This window comes from Narcine bancroftii, chromosome 1 (genome assembly GCF_036971445.1).
Source record: "Narcine bancroftii isolate sNarBan1 chromosome 1, sNarBan1.hap1, whole genome shotgun sequence".
Classification (NCBI taxonomy): domain Eukaryota; kingdom Metazoa; phylum Chordata; class Chondrichthyes; order Torpediniformes; family Narcinidae; genus Narcine; species Narcine bancroftii.
The window spans coordinates 100,013,817-100,038,341 of NC_091469.1; the positions used below are offsets into that span (position 1 = coordinate 100,013,817).

At 39.0% G+C, this 24,525-nt stretch overlaps 1 protein-coding gene across 9 annotated transcripts in view; it reads right to left on the reverse strand.

Annotated features, from left to right (window-relative positions):
- The window catches only part of fkbp15a (FKBP prolyl isomerase family member 15a), a 183,847-nt gene that overhangs the window by 33,615 nt on the left and 125,707 nt on the right, over nt 1–24,525 (reverse strand). For 7 of the 9 annotated variants that reach the window (XM_069933733.1, XM_069933701.1, XM_069933715.1 and 4 more), the window contains 5 exons: nt 13,987–14,019; nt 9,778–9,949; nt 6,881–7,017; nt 5,964–6,119; nt 4,684–4,836 (listed from right to left, as the gene is read on the reverse strand). In XM_069933733.1, coding sequence (XP_069789834.1) covers nt 4,684–4,836; nt 5,964–6,119; nt 6,881–7,017; nt 9,778–9,949; nt 13,987–14,019 — 651 coding nt within the window. The remainder of the gene's footprint in view (nt 1–4,683; nt 4,837–5,963; nt 6,120–6,880; nt 7,018–9,777; nt 9,950–13,986; nt 14,020–24,525) is intronic. The other 2 variants (XM_069933691.1, XM_069933684.1) reach the window with 1 other exon arrangement.

The window sequence follows — 24,525 nt, forward strand, 5'->3', positions numbered from 1 at the left end:
AACATTTATACAAAATGAATACATTATTGTAAAATCCCTCACTGCAGACATGGTGCCATCCAAATTTTAGTGAAGCAGATGGAAAGAAAAAAAAATGCTTCATCCCAATAACACAATGTCGGTAAAGGGACACCTCTTGCCAGGAGACCATTTTTGTGCTAATAATTAGCCATTTTTCTTGTTTATAGTCAGATTTTACTGAATTATCACGAGTAAATTGCTGTAAATATTGCTTGGTGATAGTACATGTTTTAGTCGGTGGATTAAGGCTAACCCAACCATCATCAATACTGCTTTGATTGTTAAGATGATATTGCTTTAATTGTTAGTTAAGATTTTGTTTTACTGCTTTGACTATTAGTTTAAATTTTGTTAAGGGAAATAATTCTCTGCTATGGACTGCCTAAGACAGATAATGGTCCTGACTTTGTAGCTGAGATAAATGAAGAACTGTATAAGGAATTGAGGATCCTGCAGTGTTTCCACTATTCCCATCAAACCCAGACAGCAAAAATAGTGGAATGTGTGAATGAAACATTAAAAACTAAGCTGGCGAAACTGACTGAGGAAACAGGGCTAAAATTGGCTAAAAAGTGCTATCCCCAGTATTGCTTAAAATGTGGGTGACACCCCAGGCTAAGTTGGGGCTATCTGCTGCAGAGATGTTGACATCCTCGTAAAGAATGGGGATCGGAAGAAATTGGGAATGCAGTGGTGAGGACCATTCCAGGTGCCGTTAACAACAATGACTGCAGTAAAGCCTCACTGGATACCGACCGAACAGAAAGAAAGACCCACCTAAAACCTAAAGATTTTTATTCTAACAGACTGACCTTAATTGTTATACCTTTTTGTTGCTTTGACATTTGAACTGAATGCCGAAGTGGTGATTGAAAAGAGGAATTTTTGGTGATAGCATAATACCTTTTAAAATGTGTCTTACTTATAGGTTGATAAGATTAATGTTTATAGCTATTGAATCTATTCCCATATTTTAAATCAACCCAACGTGACCCAGCTCCTATCCATACAGGAAATGTTAGAAAGAATTTTTGAGACTGAACAGATCACAGACAAGTGAAAGTAAGGATATAAATGTGGAGAACAGTAGGGTATAACATGATACCTTTTATTAAATGGTACCTACACTTATATAGTCATACCAAAGTTGGGAGAAAGTTGAAGTAAAATTTTTACTGTATACAATGAAACATTTTATTTTTGACATAAGACATGTCCATGGCTGACTATTAATTTGATGGGGTCCTGTTAATTGGGATATGTGGTTCTCTCTATACATCATGTATAGAAGCTACACCAATATCCTGATTGGCCAGAGGGTAACCGGATTCAGGATGAAGAGAGGTATCTCTAAGATGGAGCAGATTTTTATGATTCTGTTCCCCTTCGACGGTATGAGAAAGGCATCCAAAGAGCTGATTTGCCGACTATTGGCTAATCAAATGGCTAAGGGTCTCCAAAATAGCTGGGAAGGTGGTGTCTCAACTGTCAGTGGAGATGGTTACCATCCGTACTGTGACAATCCAGAACTGAATGGACCATGACTTTATTCTGGCTGGTTATAGGGAGACCTGTAAAATTATAGTTCAAGGCTACTGTACAACATCACTAAATGGGTGAACCACGTGCAAAAAGAGAGAAACAGGACTCAAGAAAAATTGGTGCAAAATGTCTGACTATTACATCTAAACTTCTGCACAAGGCTTTGCTATTGGATGAATCCAGAGGCTGCAAAAAAAAAACTTTTATTATGCTCCTAGATACCCTTGAAGATTTACTGTTTTTATGCTGTCCAAGAATTTTCTTTAAGTGGTTAACATCGAATGATAAAAAAGGTGAATGTAAAAGATTCTATTTTTGAATCATCCACATGCAACAATTATTAAGTTTATTAATGCAGATTCCCAGCATTAACCCAAGGTTTCAAAAGAGTCACAGCTATGCATATCAGAAACAGTACCACAATCTTCCCACCCCAAGACTAGACTGGCTTTTGATTAACCATTCTAAGTAAAATTAAAATGTGCATTGTTCAAAACAGATACTGACTTGGATAATCAAAGTGAAACTACCAAAGCAACAACCCAGACTAATACATTGGCATTTAGATAGGGCCATTCAAAGTAACGCATTGCTAATACGAAGAAACGATCGAGTAGTATTATCAAAACTAAACCGCTTCATTCATAAGCATTTCCCGCGCAGCTAACAGCCGTCTGAGTCACTACAACTGTCAAACCACAAGATAGTATATCAAAGGACATAGGCTCCGCGCTTCAGCGAGAAGCGCCAATATTCTCTCCTGTTCATTACCAAGCTTAAATCTGACTTTTCCTCTTCTTTATGTGTCTTTAAGAACTCAATTAATTCCTGAGACTTCTGATTTAAATGTGTTAATTAAATCTTGAAGCTCATCAGACATGGAATAGTGTATTAGAGACAAGACCCTCAAGACATGTCATCTGTTTTTAAGATATGAAGTTTCAACAATATTGACTAGAGGTGAATGGCATATTGATGTCAATCGTAAACATTTCTTAAGAAAGTTCACAATGTTTGGTGTTAGCAAGGGACTGTCATATTATTCTTCAAATGAATTCAAAGAGATATCCTTATCATCTTCAAAGATATATGATGTAAAAAGTAATATAAATACAGTGCTGTTTCACTGTGATATTTGATTGAGATTCGATTTCGACAAGGATGACATGGTTTACCTGATATCAATATCACTCATTCCCGCTAGCATGACTTAATATGTATGCTCTATGGTTCTGTGCGTATTTTTCTATTTTGACAGTGTGGACTACCATACACAACACAAGCTGACGCTCCAGGTGGTGTATTGAGGGTCGGATGCACTAAAAATAACAAACTGAGTCCTTAACTGACTGGACAGACAGTGGACAGAAAAGATCCAACATACTATTTACAAGTTGATAGTATAGAGAAGGTGTCTTAAAACATTTCAACAAATACACTTGCTGGAAACTCAGCTAATCCAGCATTGACAAGTAGCAATGAACAAAACAAGTATGAGAAGATAAGAGATGACAGAAACTTTGTCAAAGGTAGATTCTATGAAGCAAACACACCGAAATGTTCGAGGAACATAACCAGTCTTTTCAGCATCTATAGGAAACAAAGATATATCGCCAACATTTCAGGGCTGAGCCTTTTTCAAGGAAAAATCAGAAAAGGCAGGATATATCAGAAATTCTTAGAATTCAAACAATGAGGAGGAATCCAGACTAACAAAAGCTGCTAATTGGATATGATAAGGAACAAGGTGAGAATTTATCATGTCTGTGCGAAAGAAGAGATGATGGGGTAAGAAGAAGGGAGGCTTTTAAACGAAAGCCAGTGAAGTCGATATAAATGCTATCCGGTTGGGGGTGCCCAGTCGGAATATGAGATGTTGTTCCTCCAATTTATGGGTGGTCTCAGTCTGGCAGTTCATGAGACCATGGACAGACATGTTGGCAAGGGAATGGGATGGAGAATTGAAATGGTGGTCACTGGGAGTTCCACACTATTGCAGCAGACAGAGCCGAGGATCTCGACAAAGCAATGGGCGCAAGTGGAGCATCTCCTGTGGTCACAGTGGTAGGTCCAAAGGGGACGATTGATGGGGAGAGAGAAGTGGATAAGGGAGTCATGGAAGGAGCGGTCCCTGCTGGAGAGTGGATATGTGTCTAGTAATGGAATTGTGTAGTAGGTGGTGGAAAAGGATGAGTTGCTTCTCTGCCATTTCCGCCACCTAGTACATGAACCCACCACTAGACATATATTCCCCTCTCCTCCTCTCTCCGCCTACTGTAGGACCACTCCCTCCGTGACTCCCTTGTCCACTCCTCCCTCCCTACCATTCAGGGCCCCAAACAGTGCTTCCAAGTGAAGCAACATTTCACTTGTGAATCTGCAGGGGTCATCTAAAGCATTTGGTGCTCCCACTATGGTCTCCTCTAGATCGGAGAGACTAGACACAGACTGGGAGATCACTTTGCTGAGCACCTCGGCTGAAACTCCCAGTGGCTACCCATTTCAATTCTCCATCCCATTCCCTTGCTGATATGTCTGTCCATGGTCTCATGCACTGCCAGAATAGCATTAATATCAACTTCTCTGGCTTTCGTTAAAACCCCCTCCCCACCATCTCTCTTTTCCCTATCTCCTTTCACATAGAAATGATAAATTCTACCTCTTCAATTATTGTATCTGATTAACACCTTTTGTTGGTCTGGATTCCTCCCCCATTGTTTGAATTCTGAGCCTTTCTGATATATTCTACTTCTGCCTTTTCTGATTTTTCCTTGAACGTTGGCAATATATCTTTGACTCCTATAGATGCTGAAAAGACCGGCTGAGTTCCTCCAGCATTTTGGTGTGTTTACTACAATCACAGCATCTGCAGGTTATCATGTTTCACCAAGATCCTGTGAAACATCTTAAAGGAGAAGAGAATTGTAAAGGTGCTCAGGAAGGAAATTCTGGATGTTAAATCTTTGGCATCTAAAGGCATAACCTCCAATGGTGGAATAACTAAAATTAAGAATACACAAGATGGCTGAATAGCAGGGCTAAAGACTAACAAAAAAATAGCAATGGACAAGGTTATGGAGAGATTCAGAAACAAGGACAGTATACTTAAGGAGACCTGACCTTTGCCTCCAGTTGTGAAATCTTAAGTTGCTGGGATTCCCGTTGCTCACAGACTTCACGATACTGCTGGTTGTGCAGTTCCTTGACTGATGCAAGCATCCGGTCACACTTGGCTTGCCACTGTGATTCCAACTCTGCCTGCATTACTGAAATCTGGAAAAGGAAGAAAACCATCTCAAACTCCAGTTCAAATTCCAATTAGAATCAATTCTATACACAAATAAAATTCTTCAAAGAAAGGCATCCACATTCTGATATGAATGCGTGTAATATGCAGATGGTAACATTTGTGTTTTTTTGACTATTTGAATACATACTAAGGGAAAAAGATCCACAATCACACAACTGTCAAATCCTCAACAAAACTCTATGTATGATACATAACTCCAGGCCTCATCCATAAGCCTAACCTTGTTGGCTCCTGAACCCTCGTGCTAGTGTTATTTGGCTCTCATTGCACATTTTCTAATGTTTCTCTGGCCACCCTTTCAGTTATTATTACATGGAAATTTAAATTTAAAATCACCTTCATTCTTACTTGCTGATTTCTAGTCTGGTAAAGTTTCTCTTTTTCATGATTCTGCTCAATATTTTTCTGGAATGCCCTGTTCTAAAACCCTCCGGCACCCTTCCAAGTCCAGCTTCCCTTTATTCACTGAAGAAGCCTCCTTCCTCATGGTGTGATAAAACTTCAACCAAGCGAAAATATTCTGCCTTTGCAAACGACCACCCCCAGAGCAATTGGGAAGCAAAAACTTTTATTTCCTCTCAAAGCTCTTAGAGAGGTTGCTAGTGGTCTTTCACAACACGTCTGTTTGGTGCTAAAGATTATTTGGGACATAAAAGAGTGAAAGATGATACGATTTCTGGGGTTTATCTGAAAGGGTTATAAATAAAAAGCAATACAGTAAAGCCCCCAGTATCTGGCACCAATGGGGATTGGTAGTTGCTGGATAAGTGGATTTTCAAGTTGCTTGAGATTGCATAGTGCACATTTTGTGACCACTAAGGAGCACCAATTTTAATTTTTTGGGGTTTTTTACCTATTTGTTTTCTGCAATTTTTTTTGCCAGTTGCTTGAGGCTGCCGATTACGTGAATTCAAGATAACAGAGATTTTACTGTATTTGTGTGCTGACAGAGAGAGAGTGTGTGTGTGTGTGTGTTTATGGCTCTGTAATTTAAAGTATTGAAATGTCTACCCATTTCATTCATTCAGTTCTGCAAAGCTCAGGAGCAGGAGTACTAAATAACATTCTGTTTTGGTTCCAATTGCTTTACCTGCTCTGCTGCAGCCTGGTCAGTTGATGTCCGGGTTTTCCTCAGTAATGATCGGACATTTTCCAACTCCCCTTCATACGATTTCCGGATTTCATCCATCTCTTCCTCAGCTCGCTGCCTCTCTGCTATTGCTTTCCTCTTCCTCTCTGTCAAACTCTGACCACAGAAGATTCAGTGACCACAAGATCTCCTAACAGTTACTGAGAGCATGTCTTTCCACCAAACCATACCCCTCCAGACTTTTGCACAATTATTTGTCTCCTAGTATTGATATTCTTGCAAAACAAGTTACAAGGGAGAAATTGATCTTTTCTCAGTACAGGTTGAATACCCTTTATCTGAAGATCCAAAAACCGATATATCCAAAATCTGATTTTTTTTTAAATAAAAGCGCCAACATGACGTCACAAGTGGAAAAAATTCAACACTTGACTTGCCCATGTAGGGGTCTGTCACTCTGTTGGTGCCAGTTTTGTAACAACAGGGCTCTGTGGTTCAAAGATGTACCGAATATTTTGGCAGATAAGACAGGACCCCAATTTCAGCCTGAATTTCATGTTTTAACTCATATTTGACGTATAGAATGACCAGCTAATTTTCTGTTCGATGCCTCAGAGCAGCTGCAAGGAATGTGCCGGAGACTGGTGTCCGGGCTTCCCAGCAACAACCCAAACTTTGTAACAACACCCCAATCACCAAGTAACAAATCTGTAAATTAAGTAAGCAAGTTAATTATAATAACAATTTAAAAAAAAAATGTGCTTTGTTTCACTGTTCCAAATTCCAAAAAGAAATTCTAAACAACCTCTTGACACATTAGAAAACTGCAATGTCACATACAGCATAGAATTTCACAATGGAAACAATCTGGAATAGTTACAGCTATAACCCACCAAGTTCTACCCCTCCCACCACACCTTCTCCAGATTATTCTTTTCAGCTCGAAGATCGACAAGTTCCTCCTCTATGCTGGCAACTTTCACTTCCAACTGTTTGCGGCTTTGCTTCTCTGCTTTGCACTTTGTCTGAGCACGTTCCGATGCCTCCTGCAGCTCTGAGATAGACAAGCAGACGGAACAAGTTAGAGATGAATAAAATCATCTACCTTGCATCTACCAAAACTAGACCTGGATGAGACAGGCAGACACGAGCCCTTTCTGGATGCACAACAATCTCTGCCTGCATATTCATACTACATCGACCTGAACTGCACCTACAGGCTGTTGGACAGACTTGACTCATCAGGATCCCTAATTAGGACTCTGGTGATATGAAAAAGTGACAACTTGTTCCAGCAGTGATGCGTAAAAACTATTGAACCAGCACATTACACAAGTAAAGCAATGATTTTTGGATATCATTGTTTTTGGCCCAATTGCCCATGAAGCTGTCATTGAAATGTAGCAAATGAAAACCAGCATGCAAATATCAGATGCCTCCTAACATGAGAAAAATAAGATAGAATATCTACTCAAAGTTTTACAGGTAATAGTTCACAGAACGTACATTCTATAAAAGTGCTATTATGTAGCATAAGCCCATTCCAGCCAATGTGATCGTGTCAGATTTCCTCAAGAGGTTTTGCCAATTAAGCTTAATCCCCTGCTCTTTCCATAACATGAAAACTTCTTTGAATACATCTCCAATTAATGTTTAGAAATCACTATTGAATCTTGATTCTTCAGCAATCCCTCAGGAGATCGAGGGTGACTGATGAGATCCACGTGGAAACTGCAAGACATTTCCACAGCAGGAGCAAGAGAGTGGATGATGAAATTGTACCTTCCAGCTATTGCACAGGGTTTATTGCATGGACTTGAATTCTCAATATCAAACCAAGTATTCTTTCTCCACTTTAAGCAATCATGCACCAGGATTTCCCAGGGATCAGTGAAGATTCCTTCCCACTCCGAAAGGTGTTTTCCCCGACTGGTAATCTCCCGTCATGGGAGAGCTCAGAGTAGAGTGGCTGTTTTGGAAGGCTCACATTGGGAATATTAACAAGAGCTTAGCTTTCCAAAGGATCTGGAAGATCTTGGAGACAGTATTAATGGTATACATCTCAGAATTTTATCAGAGAACAGGGATCATTGCTGCCCAGTAAACTACGAGTTTTGTACCAGGCATCAGGTTTTGTTTTTCCAAACACCCATTTCTCCAATTGACCAAGGGCTGTGCTGGCCCACTGAAGGTATTGGTGAATGTCATCATCGATATCCACTACCTTTATTATCTTCCCATTCCATATGATAATTTGCTGGTTCTTCTGCCACATCAATATATATCCGCTGGTTACTGATCCCTATCAATCAAAACATTTCCTCCATCTACTCAATAAAATTCCATCTTTTTGAACACCTCTATTAACTTCTCTGGTACAATCAAAATTCAGCTTCCTGACCGCTCTACGTACCTTGAAGAAAGGCTCAGGCCCAAAACATCAATTATATATCTTTACCTACTATGGATGCTGTGAGACCTGCTGAATTCCTTCACTATTTTTGTGTTTTTAACTATAATCACAGCATCTGCAAACTTTCACATTTCACATAATTACATTCCTCATATTTTCATTCATCAAAGTCCAAAATGATAGGTTGGTCCAGAAAATTAAGGCACTTGGGTGAGCTGGCTAACTAAGTCCAAAACTGGAGGCAGTGAAAGCATGTTTTATCCCAATTGGAACTCTGTGACTAGATATAAACCTGAGCTAGGACCTTTCAAGTCATCAAATTTATTGTCATCTGATTGCACAAGTACAACCCAACGAAATAGCATTCTCCAGTTTTTGGTGTAAAAGCTGCAGACACACAACCAAACATAACACACATACAAACAATATATATGCAGGATAAGTATTTATACTGTACATATAAATAAATAGTTTTGTGAATATGAGAAACTCGGATGGTTATTGTCAGCAGTTCCTTTGATTGTTCAGCATTCTTACTGATTGTGGGAAGAAGCTGTATCTCAGCCTCATGGTTCTGGCTGTGATATACCTGTTTCTCTTTCTCGACAGGAGCAGCTGAAAGGTGCTGTGTTCAGGATGATAGGGGTCGTCAATGATTTTGTATGCCCTCTTCAGACAACGATCCCAGTAAATCGCGTCAATGGGGGAGGAGAGAGACTCCGGTGACCCTCTTTGCCACTCTCATGGTCCTGTGGATTGACCTCCAATTTGCTTACCTGCAACATCCATAGCAACCAATCTTTGCTGTTGTTAATGGCTTAGATATCAATGAAGGAGAATGTGATTGGTAAGTTTGTGGATGTCAAGAAAATTGGGAGTGTTGCATATAACAAGGAAAGTTAACCACAAGATACAAATCAAATTGGGCGAAGCAATTGCAGATTACCCAAGAGTCTATGGTCATAGTTCCCTCAATGTCATAACACAGGGAAGTGGGGTGGTGAAGAAAGGATATGGCATGCTTGCCTTCAAAGGTCAACGCATAGAGTAAGTCTTGAGAGGTTACGCAATACTTGGAGTATTGTGTGCAGTTCTGAATACCACTCTATTAGAACGATGTATTTACACTGGAGAAAATGCAGAAAAGATTCACCTCAATGATGCCTAGATTGGAGATGTTTGTTATGGAGAGAGAATGGATAGCCTTGGCTTATTGCCCCTGGAGTGAAGGAAGCCGAGAGGTGACCTCTTGTTTTAAAACTCTCTACCTATTTTTAAACAAATGCCAGGATCATTAATACTTTCTCAAATTATTATCACTTTTTCCTCCATCTTCAAAGATATGCACACATTCAACTTCAACTCTTACTTCATTCATCATTCAGAGTTCAGAGTATGTACCTATTAACTGGACTTCTACACTGTTGAGCCGCTGCCCTTGCCCCTCTGCTTTCTGCTGAGCTGAGGCGAGCTGACTGCGCAACTCCATCTCCTTTTTCTGGTGGGCTGTGAGCTCCAACTGCAGCTTGGCAACCTGGCTAGTGGCCGCTGCCAGTTCCTCTGTCACCTTCACCTACGTCACAAGAAGGAAAAGAAGAAAAGACTTTTACTTCACCTCAAGTGGTACTTTTAAAAAGAGGACATAATTTTTCATTACCTTTTAGGATCAAGAGCTTGAATATTAAAATCCTTAAGCCCAACTTTAAATTTAAGGTATCACACCAGGTATTAGACTCCCATACTAGTAGAATGGTTTCCTATTAAAATTCTCAAGCTTTCTAAGAAATACAACAAATCACCTCTTTATCTCCTTGAGTGCGAAAGAATACAGTGCCAAACAATCTAACCTGTACTCAGAATTTAACCTTTTGCACCACCATAATTTTGCTGCACCAATAATGCAGGCTCTCCAAGGGAATTTGAAATAAAGTGAGTATATTGCATTCTAAATGACATCTAGCCATATAACTGAGATAACCCTCCATTTTTTCCAGCTTTCTTGAGTTGAAGGCCAACATTCAACCATCTTTTAACTGTGCTTGGACCCTACATCTCTCTGGCTTTTCTCATTATTTTGAAAATACACTTATCTCTTTCTTGGCTCCAAAGGGAAGTTTACAATTCTAATATTGTACAAAATAATGCATGGATTCTGTAAATCTGTCAATATCCTTCCAGTCTTCTATTAACATCTGTAATGTCCAATGTGCCAACATAATGGTCCAAGAGAAATGCTCCATGGTTCTAGAGAAACGCTATCTCCTCTTTACAGAGCATTGTATTAGTAGTTATGGTATGAACGACAAATAAAGGTGTCTTGGCTAACTCCAAGTTTTGTCTCACCAAAACATAGTTTGTGAGCCTTCTCCCCAACAAAGCTTTTTACTATTTCAGCCTTAATACTTGTAACTAAAACTAATGTGATTGGTTCTCTTGTATTGTACCATAACATTTCATTGAAGAGAATGAAAATAATCATACATATTTGAGCCTCAAATTGTTTTGCTTTTTGCAATCTGTAAAAAAATTAATAATCCCACTCTGTCCTCTTGCTTATGCAAAAAGCTTCTGTACATTCCTTTTCTTTATAACTAATGGTAGATAGTTTGAAGACCACTCCTAACCTTCCTATTTCTCATTTCCTATTTCTCATTTCCACCCAGTCTCCACCTTCTGTTACACTTTAGGATGCCCTTCCATGCTCTTACTGTGTCTTTATTTTTCAACACTGGTAATCCTACTTTTCCATTTTCAGTCTTTTACTGAACTTCATAAACAGTTGGGTTTTTTTTCTGTTACTTCGAATTCATTTCTTTTTTTGTTTGTCCAAAGTATTTAAACTCCTTTAACCAAAACTGATAATAAGCAAAAAATTATCAGATTCTTTTCTCAAATCTTTGTAGATGTTTTCTCAGATTTAGCTCATTGCACAAAGACTGATGCCAGCATCCCATGAAAGAGTAGACTTCTATAATACACCACAGCTCAAGTCACATTTTTATCCACTTCTCCTCATGTAACTATTCGGAGACACACAAGTCTGCAGCATGGCTGGCTTCCTTTCTTCAGTTTATAATAATTTTACTCCATTTTATTCCAATTCTGTATGACATTTTGCACCCTGCACAATCCACAACCACAGCTCAGCATTGCACACACCAAATAACCCAGTAGTGGAATAACCATGTGGAACAGCATAGTTCTGGTACTTTAAAATGACCAGACTTAGGCTGTCCATGTGCAAAGTGCCATTAAAGTCTGAATCGAGTGACACACACAACTGCATAGATCCATCAATTACCATATGCATCAAGGTGCAATAATCCACACTGCCCTTTTATTTCACAGCTCAATGACCTAACACAGCATTAATTATGTGTCAACCCTCAAAACTTTCAACTGTCTATATCCATCAATTGCCATATGCATCACAGTGTGCTAATCCACACTGCCTTGACTTCACAGCTCAATGACCTAACTCAGCATTGAGCAATTCTGTGCCCACGCACAAACTCTCAGCTATAAACGCTCGACAGTATACACTAAAAGATCATGTTCTTTATTTAAATATAGCCCTTCAGCAGAATGCAGGTACAGTATAATATTATATATCCAGCACTCCAGGTGCTTGCATATATTCACAGAACTAGATCAGATTACAAATAGCTGATGTTATACAGTGCCACCAACATAAAGCAGTAAACAGAGAGGCCCTGAAAATTACAAAAAAATGGAATTAAAAATAAACAGAGGTAAACAAATACTGGAAAGCTAGACCAACACACAGTGCTGGATGAACGCTGCAAGTCAGACAGCACACATGCAAAGCAACAGATGGTCGCATCGGGCCGCAAAATCTTTATGAAGGAATTCCAGATGGAGGGCATTGGGCCCGAAACACCGACTGTCTATTGTTCTCTGTGCAAGCTGCCTTTCCCAGAGTTCCTCCAGCACTCTATGCATTTAGACAAGGAGTTTCCTCAACTGAACAACTCATTAAACTAGAATGTTATTAAGGAAGATGGTCACATGACAGTGGCCTAGAAGTAAAATAATTCCAAATACAACTTCTAGTAAAGAAGGGAATTACGCCACTTGTGTTCATAACACTGCTTTTTAAACAATTAGACGTTAGATCTGGGATACAATTGTTTTTAACACTATGATGTTTTAACAATGAACCTTGTCACACAAGTTGCAACTCAAACCTGATGGGAAAATCTACACGATATATACGTAACACCAGTATTACTTGCAAACCAGTGTACTTCACATCTGATCTGGCTGGATTAGGAACATAAAACAGACACTAAAAGTTTGTACTTACTAAGGCTGTAATATATTGCCTCTCCTTAACACGTCACTTTAATTTGGTCAAGTATAGCGTAACATTCTACACTTCTTAAAATTAATTATTTCTACAATGTACATAATTAATTCAATGCACTTGTGTAGTGATGGTGGGCACAGGGAGGAGAATGGAGAGACAGAGAGTAACCTGATTGAACAATATTTCTGTCCATGATTCTCAATTCCAGTTACTGTGTGGAACACCAACATGGCTTGATAGCATAAAGTGTTGAGAAAAGGTTAAGTGTTCTGGATTGTAACTATCTTGCTGATAGAACAGAACATTTGGACACATTGGTCTAATCCATAGAAACACATTTGACATTTTTAAATGGGTGGCACAGTTAGTGTAGCGGTTAGCGCCAAACAATTAATGTAATCAATGCAACAGGTTCGAGTCGAGCATTATCTGTAAGGAGTTTGTATATTCTTCCTGTGCCTGAATGGGTTCCCTCTAGCTGCTCCAGTCCCTCCCATCCTTCAAAACGTATGGGGGTGAAAGGTGAATTGGGGTATTTGAGTGGCATGGGTTTATGGCCGAAAGGGCCTGTTACCGTGTTGTACGTCTAAATTTTTTTAAATTAAAATTTAAAGTTAGGTTATCATTATTCCTGCACACATCCTACCACCTAGTGGATATCTCTATACTTCTCTCTCTCTCTCTCTCTCTCTCTCTCTCTCCCACCAGAAATAAGCAGGAACTCTCTATTCCTCCTCTTTTTTCAGTCTGAGGTGTTATTATAACCAGCATCAGTAGCACTGGTGGGTAGTTTGGGGTGAAAAAGCAATCCAAGTGCTGTGGCCTGCAGCTTGAGAGCATTTCCCCTTTTCCTCTGGGTTTTAAGTCATGCATGATCCAGGGCGAACTTAACAGCAAGTGGGTTTTGCTGCTTTCATCAGGCAGAATTGCCAAAGTAACCAAGTCTAGCCAAACAAAAACACAATGCTGGAGAAACTCAGCAGGTCAAACAGTGTTCTTTATATAGCAAAGGTAAAAATCAACTGACATTTCAGGCTCAAGTCCTTCATCAAGGTATGACAAAGGGCTCACGCCCAAAACACCAGTTATGTATTTTTACCTTTGCTCTTTGAAGGGCACGGTTTAACCTGCTGAGTTTCTCCAGCATTGTTTTTACTTCAGATTTTCGTGTTTTACCTCAGTCTTGCCAAATAATGCTTTAATCAAAATGCCAATCTAAGCAGAAAAGGGCAGAAAAATATACAAAGCACACACTGAAAATGCAACATGGGCACCCTCACCTGTGCTCTTGCCAACTCCACTGGCAGTGCAAACTGGGAAGAGAAAGTAAACTGACAGTCAAGTGCAGCACACACAAAACAAAGCGCACATACAGAAAACTGAGCAAGAACACATACATAGTCGCAACAGTCACTAAGATGTTCTCATCTGTGCCTCCTCCCAAAACTCATTTACAACTTTGAAACAATTTCATAAATTCACGTACACAAAAGAAATTCATACACCTTCCAGTTCAGCATGATGTCCTGGAACCCAAGAATAGTTACAACTGGAATGCTATTTTATGGTTTATGGATATATTCTTTGGAGAATAAACATAAATCCTATTGAAATTGTAGAAGGGTCCCGTCTCTGGGCTTAGCACCTCAGGCTACAACAGAAATAATAGATAACACACCACCAATGATATCTAAAACACCTCGTATGTAAATAATCTTCAATATCCAAAGCTTTTCCACCATCAGCATAACTGAGGAGTGTGACCGATGTTTCCACATATCAGGATACCACCATACAGGACAGGATTGGCATTCAATTAACCATCAAAAATATGGTGCTGCATGGCTGTATATATATATATATATATATATATATATAAAAGTGCTCTGTAGATTTTCACCCAGGCTACTTTAACATATTTCCCAAACCTACAAACTCTATTCCCCAAAAGGACTAGGGCAGCAGTTCAACTATCTTCTATTCCCTTTAGTTCACATGTATACCAAAAAGAATATATACAAGTACTCCCCGACTTATGATCTATGCGACTTAGGTCCATCCACGCATACAACCAACATTTTTTTTAAAACTAAGCATATGCACAAGATAGTGCCCGTTGCTCAGTCGCTGTTTTGTAAGCGTGGTTAAAAAAGTGTTGAGCAAGAGGAAAAACCCAACCCCTGCTGATAGATCTGCAAAGAGGCTGAGGAAGACACTTAATTTGGAGTTAAAAATGGAAGTTATCAACCAGTATGAACAAGGAAGAAAAGTTAATCACATTTCAAGTGGTCTACAGTTGTCTCATTCAACCGTTTCAACAATTTTAAAGGACACAGATAAAATACGGGAGGCTGTACCAGTACAAGTACACTGATGGGATCAAGTTTTCAGATGATGAAAAATTTGATTAAAAAGTTTACTTTAAGACTTCGGTTCTCCACATGGACAAAATTCTGACTTACATCCATCCTGAGATATGACTGATCTTTTGGAATGAATTATGGTTGTAAGTTGGGGAGTACCTGTATAAATATTCCCTCATTATCTAAATCCTGGAACTCGCAATGAGAAAGATTCACCAGGAACATGGTTCTCCAATGGTTTATTAAAAGAGTAATCAAGCAAGGGAAATGCTTGAAGGCCTTGCCTTATGTTCAGAAACACAAAAGAGATTTGAAAGAAACACTCAGCACAAGCAGAATGACAATATGAGTCACTGCTTTATAGCACGAAGACAGGCCAAACTGGTCCATGCCGATGTTTTCTATCCAAGCATGCATTTGGCCCATATTCCTCTCAACACAAGAACAAGATATAAGAGCCATCTCCTTCATGGAGCCTGCTCCACTATTCACAAGGGCATGGCTGCAGATTCTGTTCCACTTACCAGTGTGACAGAATATAGATATGTTTTTAGGAGATAAGTTGGAACAGGGTTTTTAGTATATGTCAGATACAAAGCACTTTAAAACAGATTTATTTAAAATACTGGAGCTCTGCTGATGCTAGAGATATCTGCCCAGAACCTTTGCAGAAGCTTTGGAGAGCACCCAAGACACTTCACTAATGGATTGTTGTTTACAATAAGGCAACAGATGAAAGAACTTGACAGAGCCACATTCTGTCTGGAGTGAAACTTGCTGTTTAAGAGGGTCATGTGGTTTTCCAAGCAGAGAGAGTCAAGCAGGCTTTCTCTCTAAGAGAGAGAGAGAGAGAGTCTCAGAGATCAGTTCTACATTGATACAGTCAGCAGCAGCAACTGGGACTGGAACAGGACAAGCTGGCAAGTTTGTGGAAAACCCCATTTGGAAGACGGGTTGCGAGTGCTTAGTTCAACCTGGACTGATAATCAAAGAACTTTTCTGAACTTGTACACACATTACATACACTTGTGCTTTGAATTAGAAGGGGGTTAAGTGAGATTAGTTAAGTCAATAGCGATAAGTTAGAGTGTGATTCTGTTTACATGTTTAAAGATCATTAAAAGCAACTTTTATTTTAGTAACCATTTGTCTTGGTGAATATCTATTGCTTGCTGGGTTTTGGGGACCTTTAGGCTCGTAACATTTTATGGGGGGCTCATCTGGGTAACAGTGTGGATAACTTTGAAATTACTCCTACTACAACAGGCCCTTTAATTAATTCTGAATTCAGAACTACGTTATGAAGAGATATCGACTCTGCCTCACCTCCAACACCTTTAATCAAAGTTGTCCCCGCTGTGTCAGTCTTGTGATTAAGAGTTAAAACATTTTCCAACAACAGTGACTGAGCAGCTCCAGTATCTCTAAGAATTTTAGCTAGAACCTGTGATACTCCCTCCTTTACTGAAACAAAGCCCTCTGACACAAAAGGTTTGGAACATCTGCTCTCCTTAAATTCTACTGTCTGAATACATGCTTCTGGTAAAACCTCCTTTTCTTATCTCTTATTCAATACTTGACAATTCGCAATAACATGACCAGGTTTCTTACAAAAATGACATACAAATCCCATCTTACCTTCATCTTTTCTCTTAACATTCTCCCCAGATTTAATTTCAGGTTTACTAGTCTGCTCCACATTCTGAACAGGCTCATTAATCTGTCCCACATTAACTTTCTGAACAGGTTTACTATTCTGAAATGTATTTTTGTGAATAAGGGCAAATTTGTCCGCTAATCTAGTCGTTTGCTGCCATGTTCCCACGTCTCTCTCATCCAGGTATAATTTAATCTAATTTGGAAAATACCTTTTAATTTCCTCAATTAATATCAATTCTCTCAATCTGTCAAAATCATTATTAATTCCTTTTGAGATGCACCAACGGTCAAAACGTACAGATTTTTTCTGAGAAAAAGCCAAATAAGATTGATTCCATGTTTTCACTAAACTCCTAAATTTTTGTCTATATGCTTCTGGAACCACCTTATAAGCTTTCAATACTGCTTGTTTAACAGTATCATAATTTGCCACTTGCTCTGTAGTCAAACTAGAGTATGCAATTTGTGCTTTTCCTTTCAATACACTTTGGAGCATAAGAGGCCATTTTTCTTTTGGCCATCTTGAGCTCTCAACAACCTTTTCAAAAAGCTGAAAATATGTATCTATATCTCGCTCATCAAAAGGAGAAACTAGATTTACCTCCCTACTAGCCAAAACCTCTCCCCAGGAGATATAGCCTCAATTCTCTTACTTCCCTCCATCTCAATTTTTTACTTCTCTAATTGAAACCGTCTGTCCCTTTCAATCTTTTCCAAGTCATATTTTCTTTGTCCTTCATCATCCTCCCTCCATTATTCAGCTATCTCTATCTCATATTTCCTCTGTTTTTCAGCTTCCTCTGCCTCATGTATCCTCTGTATTTGAACCTCCTCTTTGTTTTTCAGCTTCCAACATCCTCTGTTTCTCTCTTTCCTCCTCCACCCTTAGTTTCTACAACACGGATTGAAACTCAAACAATCCATCCTCTGGAAAATTATCTAAGTCTTTCTCAACAAATTTTCCCTCACCTATATTTCACTATAATCTTCTGTATTTGTATTTTCCTCATCCAAAGCTTGACTTCAGTCAGCTTTAATACCTTAGAAATAACCATCAGTTCCTCTTTTCTCTTGCTCTGCAGCTCTGCGGTCATGGTTGTGACAAAAATGTAACAAGATCCATTGTTGCTGTTTTTCCACACACAAGCTTTACATTAGCTTGAAAAAAAACCCAATTAACTAATAAATCACAAAAACTCCAATTTTCATTCTGAAGGGACGATCCCCCCATAAAATGTTACGAGCCAGGAGCACCCCAAAAATCAACAACAATAGATATTCACATGGTTAATTAAACAAAAGTTGATTTTAATGATCTTTAAACATGAAAACAGAATCACACTTTAACTTATCACTATTGACTTAACTAACCTAACTTAACCCCCTTCTAATTCTAAGCGCACGTGTATGTAAGTTCAGAAAAGTTCTTTGATTTACAGTCCAATCTCACTTCTCATTCCTCCAAGTTCACTGGTTACAGGCAATTCTTAAACTGTGCACAGAATTTAACATTTATAAAGTTCACCAGGCTTTGGTACTTGAAAGGTAGATGGTTACTGCTCAGAAAGGTTCTTGTCAGGTTTCAGAGAGAGATTCATTGTACGCTAGCACCCACAACTTGTTCCTTTTTTAATCAGCCACTTCAGTGTCTTGTCGAAGAAACTTGCCCCCTCAGGGTTCTCCAGGTGATAACCTCTTTCTTTCAGGTCACCACAGAGTTCCTTTTTGTTTCTCTTAATCAAGTGAAATATTAGACAGCCAGTTCTCTCCTCTTGCATGAACCATAAGGGCTTTGACCAGGCTGAATTAAGCCATCTTCCAAATAACCCATCTTCCAAATGGGGTTTTCCACAAGCTTGCCAGCTTGTCCTGTTCCAGTCCCAATTGCTGCTGCTAACTGTAAAACTGTAGAACTGATCTCTGTCTGTCTGCCTGGCGCTCTCTCTCTCTCTCTCTCTGCCTGATTGACTCTCTCTGCTAGCAAAACCACATGACCCTCCTGGAACAGCAAGTTCCACTCCAGACAGAATGTGGCTCTGACAAGTTCTTTCATCTGTTGCCTTTTTGTAAACAACAATCTATTAGTGAAGTGTCTTGGGCACTCTCCAAAGCTTCTGTGAAGGTTCTGGGGCCCATATGTCTAGAATGAGCAGAGCTCCAGTTTTTTAAATACATCTGTTTTAAAGTGTTTGTATGTGACCTACACTAAAAACCCTGCCCCAATTTATATCCAAAAATATATCTATATTCTGTCACACCAGTCTTTTCCCATTGCCCTCAATTCCTCTTTCTTCAAAATCTGTGTGTTAAATGCATTAAAAGAGGTAGCCTCTTCTGCTTCCTTGAGCAAAGAATTCCAGAGTTCATTACTCTCTGTTCTTTCTTTAACGGTCTTAAATCCCCTGAATCTTGACAATATATTCTCTAGTTCTAGTTTCAACTGCCAGTGGAAACAAATTCCTATCTAATCCTTTCATATTTTTAGACGTCTCCATACGATTCTTACTCATCTTTCTAAACTCCAGCTGTTAAAGTGGACCAGAGGTTGGTCCAAAGCAAACACAAATGCAGCTGCACAAACTTTAAATCACTTTGCAAAGTGTGAGAACTGTTATAGCAAGAAACACTTCCACGAGCAGCAAACTTAGCACAAAGGAGACTAACTCGTGGCTTACAATATCTCCTCATTTATAGTTTTTAACCTCTAGTTTTCTGGACATTCAAATTCACTGCTCCATAAAAGTACATATTCCTTAAAATTCTCTTGGGATTTTTTAGTTAGTCTCACATCACCCGACCAAATAAGGAGCTTCTTATCAGCTCCCAAGATGATAACAAGAAAGGAATGCAGCGCAAAAACACAGCTCCCCTTTTCCTTTCCAGTCACCATTTGATTATTAAATTCTAAAATCTACTTTCTCACAGCGAGTAAAATCCCAGGTTACTCCATCTTTCCTCACAACAAGCCTTCATTTCTGGAATCAACCAGGTGAACCTCCTCTGCACAACCTTCAAAGCCAGTACATCCTTTCTCAAATATGGAGACCATAACTGCACACAGTACCCCAGGTACAGCCTCTACAGCATCCTGTACAGTTACAGTAGCTCAGAAATTCAATCTTTCTAGCAAAATTCCATTTACCTTCTAGATTACCTATTGGATCTGCAAACCTACTTTTTGCAATTCATTTGCAAGTCTCTCTGCGTAACAGCATTCCATAATCTTTCACCATTTAAATAATAATTTGATCTACTATTATTCTTTCCAAAGAAGATGCAGTCACAGCAACTGACATTGCATGCCATTTTCTAGATCCTTCCTTACTCACTTAACGTGCAGTATCTTTGCAGACTCTGTATACTTGGCACAATTTGCTTTTCCACTCAATTTAGTGCCATCAGCAAATTTAGTCACTACACTTGGTCACCTCTTCCAAATGATTTTTGTGAACCTTTCCTATCCCTGTACCTGTTTAAATGTCTTTTAAACATTGATATTCCACCTGCCTCTAGCAGTTAGTGCTTCCTCGAGCAGCTTCTTTCACATACCTACCTCCCTCTGTGTGGTAAAAGGTGTTCCTCAGGTTCCTTTTAAATCTTTCACATGCCACTATAAATCTATACCCTATGGTTTTGGACTCTTCTCTCCTGGAATAAAGACCATGATAGCTATGGTGCATCTTAATTAAAGAGTGTGATCCTATAAATTCACAAGTTTACACAGAATTGTTTCTGATGTGTCTTATTCATTTTGATGTTGCTTCTGTTATGAAAGGATCTTAAGAGACACAATATGTATCAATTTAATGAAACATTTTATACGGTTAAAGGGCATAGTGGCCAAGTTTAAAAAAAACAATGCTAAATATAATGACAGAGCAGTAATGTGTTAAAGCAATGTTAGACTTGAAGCAAGAAATTATTTAATCAATATCCTGCTCCCAGTTAGGTCTCAATAAAGGGTAATTCAGGCTGCATTGGAACACAAAAGAGTGACATGGAATAATTCAATATAGGAAAGGAAGTGCAATAAAATAAAATCTACTGATAAAAAGGGATTAAACAACTCAGGAGATTGTTACTGTAAATGATTAAATGCAGATAAAAATATGGACTGAAAGAAGACACAGAGAGTAGGCAGAGCAAGAGAGACTGCACACAAACTGGAGAAAGGAAACTGCATTCAGCAGAAGACAGAAGAGGAACAGATACCTCGACATGGTCATTTGGAGGAGGACTAACAAGATTTAAAGGAACAAACTTTGATTGCCACCTGTGTTAAGTATTACTTTGTACTGTCTGCAAATTAATGACCATATATTCTCATGTAATTGCCGATACCGTGTAATAGTCAACCACCCCCCACCCTTTTTGGTGTAAAAATCAGGTGTTTTCTGTATGAGCCGCTTTTTGAATATTTTATTTTTGATTTTCAAAGACTCATTCAAATTCAAATAGCATATCCTCTTTGAACAATGATATACCACATATAGAGTCTATTTTTTCCTTTCCCCTTTCATCTCCCTCCCACAGCCTAATGCAACAAAAAAATTATATAAATTAAACCCAAATATCAGTAAAGTCACAAACTCCTAAGTGAACTTAAGAAAAGCCCAAAAAAACATGAAGTAAAAAAGATAAGGAACAAAATACAAGAGCACATCACCTGTGCCATAACCCACTTCATTGATCTCAATCATTTCACTACTGGCATGGATTGTTGCATTTCCCTTATAAAGAAAGACTATAATTATATCTGCGTACTAATGGGTTGCAGATAGGGTTGCCACACCCTTACAAATGTGCCATATTTCCTCCTTAAATTGTATACTATTTTCTCCAGGGGAATACATCTCTGCACTTCCATATTCCATCGTGTAATGTTTAGTTTGGAGTCGGATTTCCACATGACCGCTATACATTTCCTGGCTACCATCAAGATGACCTTCACAAACTGAATTTGGTATATGGACAGTTTAAAATTTATGACCGCAATGTTTCCTAGAAGATACAATTCCGGATCCTGTGGAAAATCCACTTTTTTCATTTTATTCAGAATGTCCCCCAGGTCCTTCTCACCTTTGTACACAGCAAGGTTGAATGGATAAAAGTTCCAAACTCCACACCTAAAGTTCATTTTCAAAATTTCTGATTTAGAAATATGTAATTTTTGAGGTGTGAGGTTCAGTTGATGTAGAAATTGTATTGTACCAATCTGTACCTGGCATTAATAACTGCTGTCATGCTGTCCTGACACAAGTCTGAACAGTACCACTCATGGACTGTTCTACCTAAGTCCATCTCCTACCTTTCCCTCAACTTGTGTAAACCTGGCCTCAGGCCTTCACTTTGGAATAGGAGATACCTCATAGAGATTAACTTGCGCATATTCCCCTTTCAAATTAGAATCTCCACGTCACTACACATGGGCAGGGCCATGATGGCCCCCAAATTATCCTTAAGAAAGATCTTAGCTGAAGAAAGTTATTAGTCAAATCATATTTATTCCTTAGCTGTTCAAATTACATAAGCTGCCCTTGCTCATAACAATCCTTGATGCACCTCATCCCCTTCCGGCACCAGGTGTCCAGGATCTTATTATCCAGAGTCATGGGTATTAATTTGTTCTGGGTCAAGGGTGCTTTAGGAGATATCCCCACCTTTATTCCAATGCATTGATTTATTTTTTGCCATGTCTGAATTATATATTTTAATATGAAGTTATCCATTTTTGATATCAATTTAGTGCCCCATTTATATATAAGCTCTCCTGCTATCTTTTCTCTTTCCATGTGTAGTCCAATTTGTGCCCAGGAGGAGGTACCATCTTCCTCGAAAAGTGAGGCGATAAACCTCAACTGGGCTGCCCAATAATTTTTTTTAAATCCGCCAATTGCAGACATCCCAATTTATAATCCCAAGTCAACTTTTCCACAGAGATTCTAGCCACCTTACCGTTCCACAAGAACTTTCTGACACATCCGTTGAGCATCTTAAAGAAGCCCTGGGGCAACGGAATGAGTAATGACTGAAATAGATACGCAGTCTTGGCATCATTTTTTATTTTAATACAATTAACTCTGCCCACCAAAGTTATGGGCAGGGTTCTCCATCCACTAAGGTCCTCCTCAATCTTCCAGAGCAAATGGAGATAATTGAGTTTATATAAATTGTCTAAATCCTTATTTAGTTTTATCCACAAATATTTAATGCCCTCCTGCTGCCATTTAAATTGACTCCCTTGTTAGTATTATCTGTAACACCCCCCCCCCCCCCCCACCCTTCATCAAGGGCATGATTTCACTCTTATCCTGATTTAACATACCCAGAGATCTTGCCATAATCAGCCTGGCCAATGACCACCACTGCCACCGCATTCCACCACCCCCCCCACCCTCCACTGGCTCAGTCAAATATACTAACACATCATCCGCAAATAAATTAAGCCTATGCTCCTCCTGGCCAATTTTGAACCCCTTTATGTCTGGACTCCATCAAATCACTTCTGCAAGTAGTTCAATAGCTAGTATAAACAACGCTGGGGATAGTCGGTAACCCTGCCTTCTGGACCTACCCAGCGGGAATACTGGAGACATTTGCCCATTTGTAATAATTTTAGCTTGGGGTTTATGATGGAGCGTCCTTGTCCAATTAATAAATGGTTGTCTCAATCAAAATCTCTCCAGTACTTTGAATAAGAAGTCCCACTCCAGTCTGTCAATCCCCTACTCCACATCCAGAGCTACGGCCATGTCTGGATCCTCCCCTGACTGTGCCAGATGCACTATATTATGTAATCTACATATATTTTCTGCTGATTGTCTCTTTAGTACAAATTCAGCTTGATCTGGATTTGTTAACTTCAGTAAATATTGAGCCAATCAATTGGCCAACGCTTTCGCTATAATTTTATAATCAACATTCAATAATGAAATGAGCCTATAGGAGGTGGGGTTTAATGGGTCCCTGTCTTTTTTTTGGGATCACCGTAATAATTGCTGTTGAGAAAGATTCCAGAAGGGCATATGTCTCCGCCACTTGGTCCACCCCATTCATAATATGGGACATTAAAAGATCCTTAAACTCTATAAAATTCAGCAGGGAAACCAATCCTCCCCCAGTGATTTGTTAGCCTGCAATGAGCCCAGGGCTTTCTCAAACTCTGCTCTCGAGAAGGGGGCACTAGCCCCTCTCGTTAGATTTTATTCAAACTTGGTAGTTCCAATGTAAGCAAGATATCATCTATTTTAGCAGTCTCCCACTGATTCTGATTCTGATTTATACAGCTCTGTATAGAACTCAGTAAATGTTTCATTTATCTCCTTTGGTTTATATGAAAATTGTCTTCCCCCACCACCCCCCCCCCCATTTGAATCGCATTGATTGTTCTTTTATTATAATTTTTTAAATTTTTCACACTGTGAACCATATCAACCAAAATATATACAAACGTTTCTCATTAAATATACAGTGGCATTTTCTCCCTTTTGTCCCCCCTTCCCACCCCCTCCAAAACCAATAAATACTCAACATAGACAATACAATAAAACCATTAAACAACATCATCACACAAATAAACAAGAAAAATGTGTCATCTACTTTTACACACTGGATCAAATTGTTTTGTCTTTTAAGGCGTTGGAGGTCCGAGGTAAGCCCTCTCTGTTATGTTCCATGTACGGTTCCCAAATTTGTTCAAATAATGTGACTTTATTTTTTAAATTATATGTTATTTTTTCCAATGGAATATATTTATTCATTTCCATGTACCATTGCTGTATTCTCAGGCACTCTTCC